The sequence below is a fragment of the Lepidochelys olivacea genome (assembly GCF_965140295.1).
Source record: "Lepidochelys olivacea isolate rLepOli2 genome assembly, chromosome: 12".
Taxonomy (NCBI): Eukaryota; Metazoa; Chordata; order Testudines; family Cheloniidae; genus Lepidochelys; species Lepidochelys olivacea.
Window position 1 is genome coordinate 16,096,867 of NC_140422.1, and position 20,415 is coordinate 16,117,281.

Consider the following 20,415-nt stretch of genomic DNA (forward strand, 5'->3'; position numbering starts at 1 on the left):
GTGTAACTAAACATGAATAAAAAAATTAAAGAAACAAAAGAAAATGGTGTGCTTGTTAGAGACTAATAAAGTAGACTGAAGAGGCAAAGTATACCATGCTAGCCTAAATTCTGTTTTATTAAATCAAATACTCCAAGCATTGGAATTCTTCTGAATAGCAAAGTAGGCAAGCTCCAGAGCAACAACAATAAACAGGGAAGAAAGGCAAGCAAGACAGAAGTGCCTCTGACCACTGCATCAAGTGTTGAGAAAGATTTCAATTAAATTCTTACAATGGAGTTTTGGTAGTGAATAAGAACTAACTTTACAAATTGTAATCAAAATCTGAACCACTGAAGGGCTCAGAACAAATGCCAAGCATCAAGACTGGAACAGCAAGGGGATTAAGTCTATTAGACAAGTGAATAACGATGCATATTTTTCTTGCATTATCAGCACCTAATCTATTTTTGATTAATCCAAATAGTCTGAAGAAAGAACAAAGCCAAATTTAAGCAGGCAACATGTTTTCTTGGGGGACCTGTGCTTCTGAGAGGCCTACTTGTCAGAAATTTAACAACTCAGTTTGATTTCTTTCTTGTTGCTTCATAAGCCAAAGCCAATTAATTATATGAAGAAGTTGCTTTAATTTAGTTCCTAATTTTATTAAGCATTTTCCTCCTAACAGGAGATGAGAAACAAGAATTGTGAACAGAGAAGAATATTGTAGCAAGGTTTGGGAATCAACTAATTACTCATTCTGAAATGTTCCCTGGAAAAAAATGTTTTTAAAGGTCTTTAAAGTATAAACTACAGCCTTTGAATTGCTGATAGGACTTTATCCTGTAACCATTAGGGCTTGAAGCTTACTTATATTTTACATTTTTAATTGGCAAAATTATTTTATATTCCTAATACAAGATCTTAATGCGATCTTCTGATGAACTTTCTGTAGATGGAAATTAGTAATGGATTTAACTAAGTCCGCTGTTAGCTACTTTAGATTTCTCAGTGATAGAAGCTTGAGTGGGACTAAATAGACACACTTCATCTTCAGCATCTGGTTAGTGTAGATGCTGATAGCTTTAAGAGTTCTTTTGGTTTAACTGGTTAGCTAAAAAATAGCCTCCTCTTTTGTTAGGCTCATTGTATACATCTTTTAAAAAAAAAAAAAAGCCTGGATTCTTAAAAAAGGCTGTATTCCCCTATCTTTATGGGCAAAGACATCTACAATCATTTACGTCAACCAAACTGACTAGGTAATAGGCTTAATTTCTTCTTCTAGAAATTGGATTCAGCTTCTCTTTTAATATGATCAATACCTTAATACTTGACCTCAAATGTCAGGTTTAAAAGGTATCACATGCTGGAAAAATCACAGTGAAGTGGGAGAAATCTAAAATTTTACTTTGATTTAATCCTGTAATTAGGCTGAATTACAAAACTAAATCTATTCTTGATAATACGATCAAAGGGGTCACATTTTATATTATTGCAAGCAGGATCTAAACAGGTGGATGTGTCCTATTTCATATAATCAATCCACCATTCTTTATATTTTTACAATGTATTTGATTGGGAGGGCTGAATAAAAGTATAATATTTTCCTTTAGGCTTGAGCAGTTTTCAGGGATGGTCAGACATTTTAAAGTATGAGGCAGTCTTTTAAAAAAGACAGTATCTTAAACGTCACTGAAACAGGTACTCTATAAAAATGCCTGTATACAAGTCAGCTTTGAATATATATATTGATACAAAATACATGATATAAGTCAGTAGTTAGGAAAACAGTAGGATGACAAGTACATATCCCACCCCAGGAACATTATTCTATCTCAGCATAGAATAATGTTCCTGGGGTGGAACAAATGCAGCATATAACAATGGGGGATAAAGGTAAACAGCAGAGGAAGAGATTTCAAAACATGCCTGAACAATGTATAAGAAGTTACTGGAAAGGTACTAACCTAGTAGGTAGATATAAACCAGTTTTAAAACTTCCAAATATCTGCACCTGTAACAGAGAAATAGGGCATTAGAATGCACCTTTTACATTTCTGAACAAATTATCTAATCGAGTGACTAGTAAAAGTTTGACTACTGCTACCCTCCACTGGTAGTTTTAGGTATTACTGAATGCATCCGATGAAGTGAGCTGTAGCTCACGAAAGCTTATGCTCAAATAAATTTGTTAGTCTCTAAGGTGCCACAAGTCCTCCTTTTCTTTTTGAAATATTTAACATGACCATAAAACAGAGGAGTTTGGCAAAGTCAAGTATTTACATCTTTAACTTTAAAAGAAGATTAGAAATAGAGCAATGCAGCAATAGGCCTAAAATATTCACGATAGAAGAGAGTATCAGAATAAATATTATTTCTAATTAAAGTGCTGCTTGAGACAGAGTTCTCGCTCCATCAGCTTTTCCATTACAAATCTCTCATTTTAAAATACTTAAGTGTGTAAGAAACTATTTTTAAAAATAATAATACTAGAGAAAAGCATCACTACACTGGGAGTTAGGTTGGTATAACACCATTGCTGGTATGACAGGATTTTCCATACCCCTGAGCAACAGTTTTACATAAGTTGCTAGCATAGACCAAGCCTTACTGACTTCTTCCTTCGGTCTTGGATTTTGCAGACATTAACATAGGGGTTCTCAAACTGGGGGTTGGGACCCCTCAGTGGGTCGCGAGGTTATTACATGGGGGGGGGGGTCGCAAGCTGTCAGCCTCCACCCCAAAGGGGGGTCGCAAGCTGTCAGCCTCCACCCCAAACCCTGCTTTGCCTCCAGCATTTATAATGGTGTTAAATATATAAAAAAGTGTTTTTAATTTGGGGGGAGAGGGGGATGTCACACTCAGAAGCTTGCTATGTGAAAGGGGTCACCAGCACAAAAGTTTGAAAACCACTGCATTAACACAATGCTAATGTTTCTGAGAGAACCTTTACCATGCAATGTATCCAGAGGTATTTATTCTAACAAAAACAAATCCTGACAACACCCACAATTAATGCAAAATAGGAACCCTTTGCAAGCCAGTTTATATTCTTCTCCCCTCCCACCCCAACATTTAAAACAGTGAATCTTATGTTTGCCAATTTAAATAGACTTAAGCTTACTACTTCCCATCTTGTGTCCAACTATGGTATTGTCATAATCGTACAAGGTATGCAACGTCAACTGTTCTCTGACCAACGCAGAGGACTGTGTAATATCCAAGTACAGTTAAGGATAATGTGACAAGCTTTCCTCTGAATTTCATTGTATGACAACTTTTGTTTATACAATACTAGCAAGATTTAAATGTTCACTTTGTCAAATTATTTTATTTTAAATGCCTTCACTTAAAATCACTAAATGTTGTTCAGTTTCAGTATAATTAAAGCCTCTCTCATGGTGGAACCCAGTTGATGCCAAGAACAAATCTCACTTATTAGGAATGTTTCCTTCTAAGCACATGCCCCTCAAATAAGAGAGCAAATGACAATTGCTGAAGTCTATAAATAAAGTTACAATTTAAGATACATAGTTTTACCCAATCAACTTTTTATCCCTTTCTTTATTGCTGTGGGGAAGCATACAATGTATGTGCCATGTCTTGTTTTAAAGTTTCATTCATGGGAACACATTTTATTTTATTGTTTGTGCTCATAAATGGTTTCAGCACATGCTTGTTCATAGTGTTTATACCTTACTGGTTATATGTTTTGGTGTCAAAGTATACAAGAACAGTTAATCTTAGTTAATTTCAAATTCAAGTTACACTGTATCTAGATTTGTCACATCTGAGACTTATAGGGTTTTAAAAACAAACCAAACAAACAAACTTACATGTGAAGTTAATGTGAATAGCACTGGCTAGAGCCATGGACAGAGACCAGGCACCACTCAAGCTTCCCCCAGTAAAACACCTACCAACTAATATCCTTGGGGCAAGTGAAACGATATTGGATTTCTAAATTACATTCTATGGAGTTAATTTATTGTAGTAATGCTTTATTTAAAATTAAATAACAGAGTCAACAGTTTAAATCTGAAAGCACACGCAAAGATTTTACAAGATGAGAACAACAACAATAATAATTTTAGTCATGAGCTACAGCATTACACTATCATCTACACCACTGTTGCTCCTGGATGCACTGCCTTGGTGTTGGCTGCTAGGGCTACAAGTAGGGATTGGGCCCTTCCCCTTCTGGAGACAGCTGGGGCACAACGCTGGAGAAGCAGGCAGCTGGTGAGTTACTCACCTTCCCGGGGCAGTGGGACTCAGGCTTTGGGCTTCACCCCTGGGATGGTGGCGTGGCAGGCTCTGGCCATGGGGCTTCGCGCTCCAGCTTTTGGCTCTGGCTGCACAGTGGCAGGCCCCAGGCTGTGGCCATGCAGTTTCGGGCTCCATCCTCCGGCCACAGGGCTTTGGGCTCTGGCTACGGAGCATCAGGCTCTGGCTCCCAACTGTCTCCCCCAACCCAATCACGCCTGGCTCCTGTTGTCTCCCCCTACCCCTGAATCCAGGGCTTAATCTGTCCCCAGGTTTGTTGGGTCTGAGTAAATAAGCTATGAAAAGTGATATTTATATGTTTGTTAATATCACTTTTAACCACAGACTTACAAGCTAGCAATAAATAAATTACAATGATTTTGAACATGTATATGTGCATATTTATTTGTTTTTCCTAAAGCTAACAAGTATTTTAGGAAAAAGTGTGAGCGGCCACGAGCAAGAGTTGGTGGACACACTCTGAGGCCACCAAAAAAAACTGTCCTGAGAAACCCTGATCTAAGTCACATGTTCCTTCCTACACTATCTCTTATACCTGTATGAACATAAGCTTCTCTTTTCCAGCAGGACAAGCCACCTCAATGCAATCGGGTAGGCCTCCCCCATCAGCCATGTTCTTCTACACTCGTCCCTTAACTTTTTTTTTTTTAAACGTTACTTAAGAGTGGGAGGCAAGAACTAATGAGATGCATAGTAACACACACCCAAATATAATTCTGGTTAGATTTCATACCCTTCCTTTGTTGCTAGTATGTCTAATTTAGCTTCCCTGACCAGGGCCTTTGTTCATATATATATCTAAAGTGCTAAGCTCAGGTATGGTGCCATAGAAATAGTGAATATCTTTTATATCACAATTTGAGCATAAAGTTATTTTTGTAATCAGGGGAAAAGTGATAGTGTAACAAATAAAAAAAAGCTGTTTACAAAGACCCAGAGCCAAAGCTTTTTGTTAGAGCATGCCAAGTCCTACTCACATCTGCATTTGGCCAGAGCTCCTTAATAACGTTTTCTATTCTGTTCACCACTTCCATTCGCATTCTTTCTTCTTCCGGTCTGGGAGACATGTACTTGAAGAAATCAATGATTTCTTCATGAAGACTGAAGAAAGAAAAAAGATAAAAGTTAACTAAAAAAGGGAGAAAATTAAAAAGGCTGCTATTATCTCAAATGGTTTAGAAATATTTCAAGGACACTAAACATTAATTTTAAACAAACTATTGTCTGCCTTCAACAAAAGTAAATTCAGATTTATGGAAGTTTAATTTCAAACACATTAATCTACAAAATATAGGATATGCTTATATCATGTTTCCAAAGAATATGGAAATTAATCAAAGCTGTTTTTGTTCACACTAAAAGTGAAAGAAATAGCACCACTAAATATGTTAACATCAGCGTGATATATAAAGCTTTAAATCTTCAAGAAAGTCTAATAAGGAGTTCAGAGTACGCACAGTATCCAAATATTTAAACAAAAGCCTTTTAGCTAACCTTTTCGGTTAGTCCCTTGTCACCACTGAGTCATCGCCTGTGTCAGCACAAGCGATTTGTTAATCCACACAAAATCAACTGAGACATTTAAACAAATGTGAACTAACAAACAGTTGTCTGTAGTTAGAGTCATCTCAGTTATACGTACCTGTTTGCCCACTGCTAAGCAGAAATGTTCACACTAAGCACTGTATTCTCCTATTACCGTTAAAAAGGAGTTGTGTACACACATCAACAGAACACAGGATAGAATGAAGTTGGCAGTCAGCTGATCAGCTGCATTATTTTAAAATAAGTCCCCCCCCACATTTTGGGTGGGGTTTTAATAAATTATGCTTCGTATAGCTGTTTAAACACAAGTCTCATTACACAAGTCCAGGAAATTTGTGTATCCATTTGCACTAGCACGTAGCAACATCCTCCTGACTAACCAGAAAACTAAAGCCCATTTTTCACCATGTTTCCTCTGTCAACACCACCAAATTTAAACAGTCACTGAATTCCTGAAAGATTAAATAAATCCCTGACATAGGATTGATGAGTTTATTTCACTTGTTTCCTACAGTGACCATTATAATAGCAGCTAGATGTTTCAAAGAGAAATTAAAAAAAAAAAAAGTTATTTGTAAAAACAAATGCATCTTTCCTGGAAGCTCTGATGGACTGCCAAGAGGAATGATTTACAAAATTGAGGTCCTCAGATGGGAGGTGAAAAGTCTTCCTCGCCTCCCCCACTGCCCCTGTCTCCCCACACACAATGGAAGCCATACCACAGGTGTCATGAAATAGATGAAGGACATCCGAAAGGGACAGAACAGTAAGTATTATGACTAAAGAGATGCGCAACTCAAATTTCATCCGCCTGAAACATTTTAATATTCTTCTGTTACAAGTAACATCGTAGATTACTAAAACTGACAAGAGATTAGAGGATCAAATATTTTCTTTATTTTTGACTTAGTATTTATCTATGTTCTTTGTATAATTAGTTTAATTTCTTAGTCTCTTACACTAGCATGACTAGGTCATGCTTATGCATGACATTCTATTCCTCAGGTAGTGCTACAGAGTGTTTCTAACAGCAAATCTGCTCTTTCAGTGTTCACTTGGTTGTTACTATAAAACTTGTCTTCCTACTGTCTTACTCCTTCCTCCTCTCCCCACTTGCATTCTTCACTCAAAAATCTTCAACATGAGACCAAAACACACACCCTTCAATTTACTGTTTGTGATCTGCTACTTAGAGGTATTTGCTTACCTAATCATTTGGTTTTTCAAAAGGTCTCCTAGTCTACCACTAATATTTCCTCTTAGAAATCCTGATGCAATTCAGTCTGTTGGTAATATTTTACAAGTTCTTCTAGCACTATAACCCTATCATGATAATTAAGTTTCTGTGAGATGCACACACTGGGGAACTCTAGTCTGAATACTCCATGGCCAACAGAGCTTTTTAGGTAACATCTGATTTTTCAGTCATTGGGTCACATTACCACTTACTACTGAGATTCCGAGCTAATGGCCAGGAGTACAGAGATTAATGTACAGATTTACTGTTAAGTACAGCCTGCAGTGACAAAGGAAGAGGATGCTAGTTAAACAGTCAGTCTGCCAGAATTTTAAAAAAAAGCGCGATAACTTAACTCTTCCTGTTTGTAATTTAAAAAAGGGGGGAAAAAAAATGATAAATTGAATGTTTCCAGAGGTTATGGGAAAAAGCAGTCTATTAATGCAGTTACTTGATTAGTAAACAGTAAACTGAGTGACAAAGTTCGGTTCTCATGCTTTAAAATAAGATTACTTTGTTACAGATTTGTCTCCTATAGTTCTTAATGGACATTACATTCCTATTAACTCAAGTAGCAACAATTCTGTAAGAACACCTATATATTAAACAGAATAATATGCAAAATATCAACTGATCTATATACAACAACTGTTTGATGCATCACCTGACCCTGATCAGGGACCTTCTATAAGTAGTTGTATTTGTTTGACATTGTCATTTATCCAACCAAATTATGAAAAAAATACCCACATCCCATTTTCCTCTAAAACGTTAGCATGTCTGATTTTGCTAACTGCTAATGGTGCAAGCTAAAAAGCCAAGAGACAGAAAATTAAGTAACACAAGGATACAACCATAAGTCAGAAGTGCTCTGGACTCCCGACAGGTTTCAGAGTAGCAGCTGTGTTAGTCTATATTCGCAAAAAGAAAAGGAGTACTTGAGGCACCTTAGAGACTAACCAATTTATTTGAGCATAAGCTTTCGTCAGCTACAGCTCACTTCATCAGATGCATGCAGTGGAAAATACAGTGGGGAGATTTTATATACATAGAGAACATGAAACAATGGGTGTTACTATACACACTGTAACGAGAGTGATCAGGTAAGGTGAGCTATCACCAGCAGGAGAGAAAAAAAAAAAGCTTTTTGTAGTGATAATCAAGGTGGGCCATTTCCAGCAGTTGACAAGAATGTGTGAGGAACAATCGGCGGGGGGTGGGAGGAATAAACATGGGGAAATAGTTTTACTTTGTGTAATGACACATCCACTCCCAGTCTTTATTCAAACCTAATGTAATGGTGTCCAGTTTGCAAATTAATTCCAATTCAGCAGTCTCTCATTGGAGTCTGTTTTTGAAGTTTTTTTTAAATTGAAGAATTGCCATTTTTAGGTCTGTAATTGAGGGACCAGAGAGATTGAAGTGTTCTCCGACTGGTTTTTGAATGTTATAATTCCTGACATCTGATTTGTGTCCATTTATTCTTTTATGTAGAGACTGTCCAGTCTGGCCAACATACATGGCAGAGGGGCATTGCTGGCACATAATGGCATATATCACATTGGTAGATGTGCAGGTGAATGAGCCTCTGATAGCGGGGCTGATGTGATTAGGCCCTATGATGGTGTCCCCTAAATAGATATGTGAACACAGTTGGCAATGGGCTTTGTTGCAAGGATAGGTTCCTGGGTTAGTGGTTCTGTTGTGTGGTGTGTGGTTGCTGGTGAGTATTTGCTTCAGGTTGGGGGGCTGTCTGTAAGTAAGGACTGGCCTGTCTCCCAAGATTTGTGAGAGTGATGGGTCGTCCTTCAGGATAGGTTGTAGATCCTTGATGATGCGCTGGAGAGGTTTTAGTTGGGGGCTGAAGGTGATGGCTAGTGGCGTTCCGTTATTTTCTTTGTTGGGCCTGTCTGTAGTAGGTAACTTCTGGGTACTCTTCTGGCTCTGTCAATCTGTTTCTTCACTTCAGCAGGTGGGTACTGTAGTTGTAAGAATGCTTGATAGAGATCTTGTAGGTGTTTGTTTCTGTCTGAAGGGTTGGAGCAAATGCGGTTGTATCATAGAGCTTGGCTGCAGACAATGGATCGTGTGGTGAAAGCTGGAGGCATGTAGGTAAGTACAGCGGTCAGTAGGTTTCCGGTATAGGGTGGTGTTTATGTGACCATCGCTTATTAGCGCCGTAGTGTCCAGGAAGTGGATCTCTTGTGTGGACTGATCCAGGCTCAGGTTGATGGTGGGATGGAAATTGTTGAAATCATGGTGGAATTCGTCAAGGGCTTCTTTTCCATGGGTCCAGATGATGAAGATGTCATCAATATAGTGCAAGGGGGCATTAGGGGACGAGAGGGGCATTAGAGAGCTGAGGAAGCGTTGTTCTAAGTCAGCCATAAAAATGTTGGCGTACTGTGCGGCCATGTGGGTACCCTTAGCAGTGCCGCTGATTTGAAGATACACATTGTCCCCAAATGTGAAATAGTTATGGGTCAGGACAAAGTCACAAAGTTCAGCCACCAGGTTTGCCGTGACATTATCGGGGATAGTGTTCCTGACGGCTTGTAGTCCATCTGTGTGTGAAATGTTGGTGTAGAGGGCTTCTACATCCATAGTGGCCAGGATGGTGTTTTCAGCATGCAGTGTAGATGTACCCTAACTGGACTATTAAAGAGAATGCTGAATTTGTTTGCAAGTGTCTCAAGAGGAATTCTAAATCTTTAGCTTAAAGATGAAAAGTATCCACAAATTAGTTCTTGCAATATGACAGTATTTTCTTACTATTTAATTGCCACTTCATTCATTAAGTTACTTTGGATATAAAACAAAGCCTTGGTTGTTTTTGTTTTTACAAGAAATTGTTACACTGCAATAATAATTGTTATACTGTCAAAACTCATTGGAAGCAAGGAGTCTTGTGCAGCAAGTCCCTTGCTAATGCAGTAATAATTAGTTGTTCAACTCAAATTCAACTCAGAAACAGATGCCTGGTCTTTTTAACCTGCACAACAAAAAACAGTCTGTTCAGTGGTCTCACCTCACTGCTCTTCTTTTCCAGGTGACCACTCTTTCTCCAGGTGGCAGTGCTTCCAGCAGGGGGCAGAGAAGGGGCGGTGCAACCAGACACATTTCTCTTCAAAGAAACGGCTATATAGCCATAATAAAACACTCTTCACAGTACTATTTACTGTATTTTTAATTGGATTTATATTCACATATATTAGAAATTCACCTGTTACTAAAATTGTACTGTAAATCCAGCACTGCGATCAGTGAAAGTTAGCACGAACATCAAGGGCTGTACTGTTTTCATGAAAAACGACTGAAGATATGGATTATAGATGGAGTATTTTTTCTTCACCAGAATCCTGGGGCTGAGCAAAAGTTCAAACCTGCCTGTTAAGAGATTAAGTTGACTTTGTAGAAAATAGCCATATCCTTATCAATTTTCAGCTTCAAGTAGTTATGCAAATCTGGTAACCGGATTCAGATTTACTCATCTCATTCTGGACCTCAATAAGAGCAGACCAGTTGAAAGTCTCGGGGTGCAGAATAAGGAGGAAAAACAAAAACCAACCAACCAGGGGCGATGTGATATCCACAGGAGCAGAAATACCTTGTTACTGAATGCCAACCCTATATTCAATTAAAGACACAATTTAGGTTTTTAAATTTTGTTAAAATCCCTTCTTGGGACATTTATTTGTTAGGAAGGATTTTTAAAAAATTATTTTTATACTAGCTGTACCTTTAAGAATGATTTTACAAAAGGCTCAACTCTGTATCCACTGAAATCAAAGGAAGTTTTACTATGGATTTAAATGGGTGAAAAATCAGATGCCTCAAAAAGGAAACCCAGTTTTTCATGGGAAAGCTAGAGGCTACAATATGGTATTTTGGGGGAGAAGAGATTCACAATCCTTACAGCTCAGAATGTTATTTGATTAATAGTTCAGATGATTAAGTTTCCAGACCAAGTAGAATTTTTGGAGGTACCTAACTGATTTAGGAGCCCTTTGAAAGTTATTCTAGATAGTCAGTGAACAGCTGATGAACTATTTACTATTCATGGTGTGTGACTGGTTATTCAGTATGTTTTCTGCTTTCTACTGAACATTTCTCTCTTAACTACAGAAGAGGGGGGCTGCCATTATTCACAAATTTGTAGCAGGTATGTTTTCATGTATACTGGCTATCACATGAATATTAGTGAACAAGTAGTATGACCCTCAAAACAGCATAAAAATGAACCAGTCAATTATTCACAATTTTTTAGAACTTTTCAAATCAACTAATTAAGTGGTAGAGGAACAAAATAAGCAAAAATTCTGCTTGATGGGTATGCATTTGGCAAGTGTCAAGGAGAGACAGGATTAAAATCTGAACTAAAGTCTCATTCCTGGAGTTTTAATGAAGACTCCTGGGAAAACATGAACTGTATGACCATTTTTATTCCGAAAAAGATATGAAGTACTGTTCAGACTATTTTAGAATCAGCTGTGCCTCAATCAGGATGAAAGTTGCCTTCATTTAGTACATTCAGGATTGTTTCAACTCAAGAATGCAGGCAAATTTCTTCAGTGAATCAAAAGCCTTATCTTTCACTGACAGGATAAGAATAAACTTATTCTTGAAGATATTTGCTTTCTCTTCTAGAAAGAGTTCAGAAAAAATTTCCGAGTTGAGTTTAAAACTTAAGTCACAACTTATTTTCTTGCTTTCTTTTTGAAAAGAAGAAATTTCTATTAAATACTGAATAATCATACGTAAGGCTGCAAGACTGTCACGGAGGTCACTGATTCCGTGACATCTGTGACTTCTGCAGTTGCCGGTGCGGCTGGCCTGGGGGCTGCCTGAGCAGCTTGGGCATCCGCTAAGCCAGCCACACCAGCTGCTGCTGGGCCAGTCTCAGCAGCAGGAGTTTGGGTGTGGGAGGTGGCTCAGGTCTGGGGTAGGGGCACAGGAGGAGGTGAGGGCTCAGACGGCGCTTACCTTGGGGGGCTCCCCCGTAAGTGGTGACATGTCCCTCAGCTCTGTCCTAGGCAGAGGCGTGGCCAGACAGCTGTGTGCTGCCTCTACCCACAGAAACTGCCCCCACAGCTTCTGTTGGCCACAGTTCCCGGCCAATGGGGGCTGCAGAGCCGGCGCTCAGGGTGGGGGCAACACACGGCGTCCCCCCGGCTGTGCCTCTGCCTTGGAGCCAAGGGACATACTGCCACTCTCAGGGAGCTGTGTGGAGCCAGGTAGGGAGCTTGCCAGCCATGCCAAGACCCTCCCCAGCACCCGTGATGCCCCCAGCCCCAGAGCACCCAAGATTTTGTCGTCAGGAGTATATAGTACAAGTCATGGACAGATCATGGGCTGTGAATTTTTGTTTACTGCCCCTGACCTGTCCATGACTTTTACTAAAAATACCTGTGACTAAAACGTAGCCTTAATCACAGATTTGATGGGTATAAAAACTAGTCTTGTCGCAGAAAACAATTATACAATAGTCAAATTTAAAATTTATTCTGTAGTCTGATGTTTCAAACAAAACAGATCACCAAATCTAAAAATCATTTCATCTAAACAATATCACTTCTGCTAACATTCTTTGGTAGACGATATGCAACTTCACATATCTTTAAAGCTTTCAATACAGCAGTGGAAAAATTCCATTGCGGAGTCCATAATTAGGTGTTTTTTGGTCCTTTCTTTTCTTCCTTCTTGGTCCTTCATTTTCTTCCTTCTTTCACATTTAACTCTCCAAAGCCAACAAGAAAACTGCACAGCGTTTTGATTCCAATCTGAGATACACGCCTAAACATATGGGCGTACCTCAAGGGTGGGCAAACTACAGCCCGCGGACCATATCCAGCCCGCAGGACCCTCCTGCCCAGCCCCTGATCTCCTGGTCCAGGAGGCTAGCTGCTGGCCACTCCCCTGCTGTCCCGTCCCCTCCCCCCCCCCACCTCAGCTCACTGCACCCCCAGCACAATGCTCTGGGTGGTGGGGCTGCGAGCTCCTGGGCAGCGCAGCTACAGAGCCCAGCCTGACCTGGTGCTCGGTGCTGCGCAGTGGCATGGCTGGCTCCAGCCAGGCAGCGCGGCTGTAATGCCGCCAGCCACCGGTGCTCCAGGCAGTGCTGGGGGTTGGATAGAGGCCAGGAGAGTTCGGGGTGGAGGTCAGGGGGCAGGGGTGGGCATAAGGGTCGGGGCGGTCAGAGGGCGGGGAACAGAGGCATTAATTGACATGCCTTTCTAAAAGAGATCTACCTTGATACTGAAAAATATCAACTCTCCTAATATAGAGCTGGAACAGTTAAAAATCCTAGCTGAAGACTACCTGGTGGTTTTGCAGTTGGGCGTCGTGCAGTACACGCAGCTTCTGTACAAGTATAAAAACTGTCAGTTAAGATTGAGATTTTTTTTTTTTACACCAAAATAGTTATACAATTAGAATCCAGCATGTAGACACAGCTATACTGGTAAGGAGGTGCCTTATGCCCATATTGCTCATTTCCCTTCCAGTATAAAAATAGCTATAGATATATATCAGTATACAAACCTTTATACTTCAAATTATACCAGTACAGATAAAGCAGTACTTGTGCTTATTGTGGTTATATAAGCCCAGAGAGGACTCACTATCACTCCTTGAGGCTAGAGAGGTTATGTCCACCGCAGGTCTATTATATCTTGTATGTATTGAGAATGGGATACCAAAGTGAGGAACTGCTATTGTAACATTACAACTCTTACTCAGGAAGTTATTTTTGTTGCCCCTACTTTGGGAGGTGGAATGGAACATCATATACATTTTTCTTTTAAAGAGCAAGATTGAGGATGGGGTGGGATTACTTCTGACGGTGTCCTTTAAAGAGATTCTTTTAAACCACCATCAAATTTCAAGAAAAAGTTTCAGAGTAGCAGCTGTGTTAGTCTGTATTCGCAAAAAGAAAAGGAGTACTTGTGGTACCTTCAAGACTAACAAATTTATCTGAGCATAAGCTTTCGTGAGCTACAGCTCACTTCATCGGATGCATCCGATGAAGTGAGCTGTAGCTCACGAAAGCTTATGCTCAAATAAATTTGTTAGTCTCGAAGGTGCCACAAGTACTCCTTTTCTTATTTCAAGAAAAAGCAACAATAACCCTTACTAAGCTACAGGTATCTGTTTTGGAGGCTCAAGAGGAAGGCACCCAATGCAGTGATCAGTTTGTCAATTACTTCAGTTTATGCTGCAACAGTTATGCCTGAACACAGACACCCTTCAAACCATTTCCAATGATCTAGCTCTGCCAGGAAATTCTAGTGGCCATTTCCACATTTATAGTGGGGGGGGAAGGGGGGAGTGGTTTAAAACCATTTATCAAGATTAGTGATAAAAAGATTCTGGATAGATGTGTTTTCATTATTGATCACAAGAGTGTACATAAAGCCTGTCTGGCATGTCTGCAAAGTCTGTCTGGCATGTATTATATCTAAACAAGAACAAATGACTGGTTTAGCTTGAGAGGTCCAGTTACCCTCAAGGAAAGGGATCTCAAATGTAGCACCAGTGAAATCTCTGCTGATAGGAATCTGTAGTAAAATTGTTCAAAAATATGCTAGTCTATTGGGATACTGGAAATGAGTAAGTGACTACAGTCTTGGGGTTAGGCTGTTCATAATTAAAATGCCAAAGCCCGTTTCCCAAAGCTATTAAAAAATGCTATTGCTTTGATGGTTACTACCATAAATTAAAGCGTGTCATACCTCAAAATATACTGTCCCATACTAACAAACAGCTTCATGTATGATTGTGTAGTAGATCTGCTTTACAGCTATATAAGGACCAAAAGTTTGACGAATGCTGCTAGTCTCAACTTCACTAATGAATTCTGTTTTGAGTTGTGATTACACAACAAAAAACTAAACATCAGACGGCATTTACTTCGTGGAGCAAGTTAAACTAGACTCAGCCTTTGCACTAAGACCGTCACAGCAATTTTGATCCTTTTAAGCTTTAGTAAATTTAGGGCAAACTTACAAATAATTCACATTTAATTAGCAGGAAAACAATTATTTCAGTAGGACGTCCTTTTAACAGCTATTTGTACAGGTAGCCAATGAAAATTTTTCAAGTAAAATCAGATATACTGTTTTGCTACTTGGAGAACCAAGGCAATGGTCAAAGCTTTATGAAATGTTTTCTGCATTAGATTTTGAAATATTAAAGTGATCTACAGAAGAGTCCCTATAAAATCACTAATTGGATTCTCTGTATTAAAATGATCAGTCAAAGATTTTTATAAAGGATTAAAAGCTATCAGATGATTTTACAAGAAGTTTCAAATCTAACAAGGCACCATATGCAATTTAAGTTACAAGCAAAAGTTCTGATACCAACAAGCCTCACTGGAACTGTTTATTACACGAGAACTGCTAATCATACATATATTATTTGCATCCAGTGCTCTATTTAGACATACTTTACAATGTTAATACATAACAGGTAAAGTCAGCCGATCCTCTCTAAAATCTAATCTCAAAGCAAAGATTATTTTCCTCTTCTTAATCATCTGACAACACTTCAGCGCCACTATGCTAGCCACATTAGAAAATATATATAAAAACAGATAGCAGAGAACTGTATTTTTGCAACTTGCACCAATGCAGTTTGTCTGTATTACAGATATGCACATCATATCCACATTCAGCAACCCTGGAATCTGTAGGCAAGATCTGTGTATTTTCCCACAATAGCCTCCCTAAAGTAGACACAGCGATAAACTAAAACTTATTGCACCTGTTCACATTTATTTATTTATTCCAACAGGTGCTTCACGATTTTCTATCCTGCAAGGGGAGAAACACACGTGCACTGAAAGTCATGGGATATACTCTCCTGCACTCTCACAGTTGCAGGTGCACAAGGAACAAGTCATACACATCTGTTCAAACTGCTGGACCACATCTGGACATGAAGATCTGGTGACCACTGCCAATACAAAGGCACCAGTGCTTTGAGAAGATAAGATGCTCCATTTCACTCATTTATTCAATAACAATTATTTTTTCTCCATTCTGGTTTTATGGTTGGACTGAAGATTGCTCTTCCCTTTCCCCTGAAGGCAGTTGGGACATGGGGAGAAAGGGGGAGATGTACTTCTTCTTGGGGAGGAGTAAGACGGTAGATGAGTGCAAGCTTTGTTACTCACTGTAGTGTTAGTGATCTATTTCTACTCTTTTTCAGGTCTCAGATGCTATTGGAAGTAGTGAGTGGAAAGCTGTGGCAACCTTAATAAAATACGCACACTTTGGAAAATTTGTGCATGTCTAACCAACCAACCTTTGGGTTTTTGCCCTTTTCCCCCCCCTGCAGCTGATATGCCATGAGACAAACAAGTTATCATTTTCATTCCATTCGTCCTCTGCTGCTCTGGGGGCTCAGGAGCTAGTGCAGATAGCTGAGCAGAAGACAGACCAGCCAAATACCACCTCAGTTGCTCTTCAGCCTGTGTGCAGTCATCTTGACATGGGATAGAACCAGTACTCTAAGCCTCCAAATCTGTAACTGAAGGATAAGCAAGAGCGTTGAGAGATTGCACTGGATCGGGCAAGTGTACTGCTGAAGCAGTTCAACCAGCAATTACATCCACAAGTTGGCACAGTACTGAGAGATGTAACAATTTACACTTGGACTGATCAAGTGCAACTTCAACAGCAGTGATAATGTCTGTGTGCTGCCAGTAGCAATTGTGTGGTAAACGGTGTGGACAGAGCTTCTCAGTGTGTAGACTAAGCCCATCTAGATGAGGGCACTGAGTATGCATGATGTGGGAAAGATCTGGAAGCTGGGGGGAAACCCTAAGAGTTCCAAAATGAACACTGATATGGAGCAGGGCACCATTGTTCTGGACACATTCCCATGGCAGGTCCCTTGAAGCGTCACAGTGGGAAGAGAGAATCTGTATGGAGACCAGTGGGTCCTGCTTTGCAGTTGTGATACGTAAGATCCCACCTCTGAGTCCAACAACAAGGTTCCCCTTCCTCTGACAACAGCAGGACTGATCCAGTGAGTGCCAGGGATTGGTGCTGAGAGCCTGGCATTTAATGGAGTAATGCCACCACAAAGGCACCAAGGGCAATGTCTTGGGTGATGGGAGTGATCAGGTTTCCCTTTGATAGTACCGAGGAGCTTCCTGTCCTCCTGTGGTACAGGAGGCTGAATTGCAGGCATAAGTGGCAGCAGTCCTGAGGGACCAGACTCCTGTAAGGAAGGATACACCTGCACCAAGAGGGAGAGCAGGTTTCTTTCTGCCACAAATGCGTCCGGGGCAATTGGCACCAAGTCGGTCTCTTGCTGTGGTGCCAAAAAAGTTGACAGTGCTGCCTCCAGGACCGAGCTTGAGCCAGTGCCCCTTGCAGAACCAGAGCCAACTAGGCTTTGGCACCAATTTGGAGGAGTGGTTAGGTTTCAGGTGCACTCTTCTCAACTCCCTCAACCCTCTTACCAGACTTGGAGGATGGAGACCTTGCCCTGGCCAGTGCCCCTCTGGAAGCTTTGTATGTCTTCCTCTCTTCAGACAAGGGAAAACAGTACTGGAATTCCACTAAAGCTGGAGATCACTTCTCACTGAAGCCACAGTACTTGGCACAGAGTCAGATCAGGATGGCTCCAAGAGTAGCTGGAGCATCACCTCCACCAGCTGGAATTTCAGCCTATCCTCTCTACCCTTCTTCGTCCAAGGCTTGAACTCCCTGCAAATATGGTACTGGTCCTTCGTGTGCTTCCCCCAAGCACTTCAGGCATTTATTGTGCCTGTCGCTCGCTAGCACATGACTGAAGCAAGAAGGCTTGAAACCCAGTGACCAGGGTATACCTTGAATAGAAAACTCCAAAAGAGGAAATCAAATCCAAAAAAAATTATTTAAATTATTTTTATACAGCTAAAACTTACTATCTTAACGCTAAAGACCAGACTAACTACATACAGTTCACAAAGGTTGAGAGAAATAACTATTCTGGTATAGATGAGACAAAAATCACAGGCAGAAAGGAGGAACAGAGTGGGGCTCTGCCCTTGATGACTGCATGTAGTGTCATGCAGCAGCAGCAGGAGCCCAAGTTGCACAACAGGTATACCAAGGGAGAAAGTTTCCCATAAGAACAGATACTGAAGTTCAAACCACAAAGTAAACATCAAGCTAAGTCAAATAAGAGGTTTTCTGCATAGACACCGAAATACATTAATTCAACAGTCCAACTAAAACACCTGAGAAATAATTAGAGAAAAATCCAGCTGTACATCCAGTGGTTTTAAGCCTAGCTCAAATGTTGACCCAACACTCTATCATTATTCAGCTTAAGACGGTTTTCCCCATTGCATTAGGTTGAGTTCAGTACTTTAGTAACCTTCATGCATTTTCAGTTAACCAAAAGTATCTGACTCTACAAGGATAAAGTCATTCTACCATAAAGGTCCAAGTTCATGTGAAAACTAAACACAGTTTTCAGAGATAATTTATGTATCAATTTTAGACCAACCATAGAAAGAAAACAAAATTGTTGTCTCGATACACGTATATGATAATTTGTTGCACACACATCTACAGAGTTCAGAAAGATAGACTGTGTTTTGTTTGAAACATCCAAGAAAGCACTGGCTGCTTCTAAAGCCTCCATAAAGGATTCGAAAGCTAGTGACAAGTTTTAAAAAGTGACCTTGCCCAAGCAAGGGCTTTCCTGTACCAGAAGCATTAGGGCTCACTTGACTGCACCAAGGGAAACGTCTTGGGTGGTCAGAGTAATCAGTAAACCATGGATTAAAGATTCACTCTAATCAGGCTATGTATTTACTAACAGGATTAACATCTAGGTCACCAGAAAGCACCTTTCGGGGGCAAAGGCTCCTGCATGACCATGGCCCAGCAATATACAACATTTATGGTAACTACAGATGGTGTAAGTGCTAGTACTCCTGTACTGAACCGGAGGAATGCTACCTTAAGGAGTAGGAGTTCCTCTGCCTCAGTCCGGGTATCTACCCTGTTCTAAGGTGAGAAGAGTCATGGTATTCTTGGGAAAGATTGCTACTGGAGGTTCAAGTTTCAAGATGATTTAAGGTCTAAGTTGCTCCTCCTGTAAAATTATTTAACTTGAGAAAGGATGCCAAGGCGGCACTCCTGGTCATCAGGATATCCTCCCACCCTCCCAAGGAGAGACACATTAAACCATGCAGATTAATCAATAAATCAGAGCAACATGCAAATAAATCAGAAGAAAACCATTTTCAGGCACGACAAAATTCCCCTTCCCTGCAGCCAACTTACGTTAGACATGTATGCACTGCTGTTGTAGCCACGTAGGTCCCAGGATATTAGAGAGACTGTTCCATCCTGTATTTAGCTGTGACACTCGGAGTATGTTTCCTAGATCGGATGAAGAGCTCTGTGTAAGCTCGAAAGCTTGTCTCTCTCACCAACAGAAGTTAGTCCAACAAAAGATATTACCTCATCACCTTGTCTCTTACTTGAGACATGTCATCTAAGATTACAAGACTTTATCTAATTTAAGAACCCATCATGCATTTAAAACATGCTCTCCAACAGTTTTCACATTAAGAACAAGAAAGTGGTGTTATTATAATGCTTTTTAAATATAATAAAGGGTCTTCATTTTGTTGTCTTACAGCTAGGAGTTCTATACCATGTGCATATGTAAACAAAAGCTAACATCAAAGCCAACTCTACAGTTTTTTGGCACACTAGTTGTTTTTGAACACATTTAACTATCCAATGTTGAAAAGTCAAGATTTATTCTCGTTCTGTTAATTAGGAGGATAAGAAGCATTTAAAAACAAGTATGAAATATTACAAAACTGCATGTTTTGTCAGTTAAAAAAAAAAAATCACATGTACATCTTCCTAAAATTTACTAGATGCCTTTAAAAAAGGCTTCAGAGTTGAACCAGTGAGTCCTGACTTTTACCTTATTATTTCTAAACTAAATAGGAGTTAAATATTACATGATTATGGGTTAAATTATTTTTCAGTGGTTTCTTTTTCTTTAAAAAAAGATCAGGTAATTTTTAATTTTTAGCAATTAGTATGCCTGTTCGTACATTTTAATTTAGCTGCCTGGGTTTGAAATTATATGACAGGCTTTGAGCTGGACTTTGTCTTAATGTGCCATATGAAAACTAGGACAAAGATACAGTCCTAACATGATAGTAAGAGAGGATTCAGGGTGAAGGGATTCAAGGAATGAAGATCCTAAAACCCCTTTCCAGACCATATATTGCTATGGAAAAAAAAAAAAAAAAAAAAAGTCCACACTTAGAAGTCTGAGGAATCACCAAAGTACACAAGAGCGGTGCCCTTAAAACACTGCTTAATATGTAAAAGTTG

At 39.8% G+C, this 20,415-nt stretch overlaps 1 protein-coding gene across 2 annotated transcripts in view; it reads right to left on the reverse strand.

Moving 5' to 3' along the window:
- TENT4B (terminal nucleotidyltransferase 4B) overlaps positions 1-20,415 on the reverse strand; it is a 51,820-nt gene that overhangs the window by 21,541 nt on the left and 9,864 nt on the right. For both annotated transcript variants that reach the window (XM_084644548.1, XM_084644547.1), the window contains exons 2-3: positions 5,244-5,367; positions 1,947-1,993 (exon numbers count right to left, since the gene is read on the reverse strand). In XM_084644548.1, the coding sequence (XP_084500674.1) occupies positions 1,947-1,993; positions 5,244-5,367 (171 nt within the window). The remainder of the gene's footprint in view (positions 1-1,946; positions 1,994-5,243; positions 5,368-20,415) is intronic.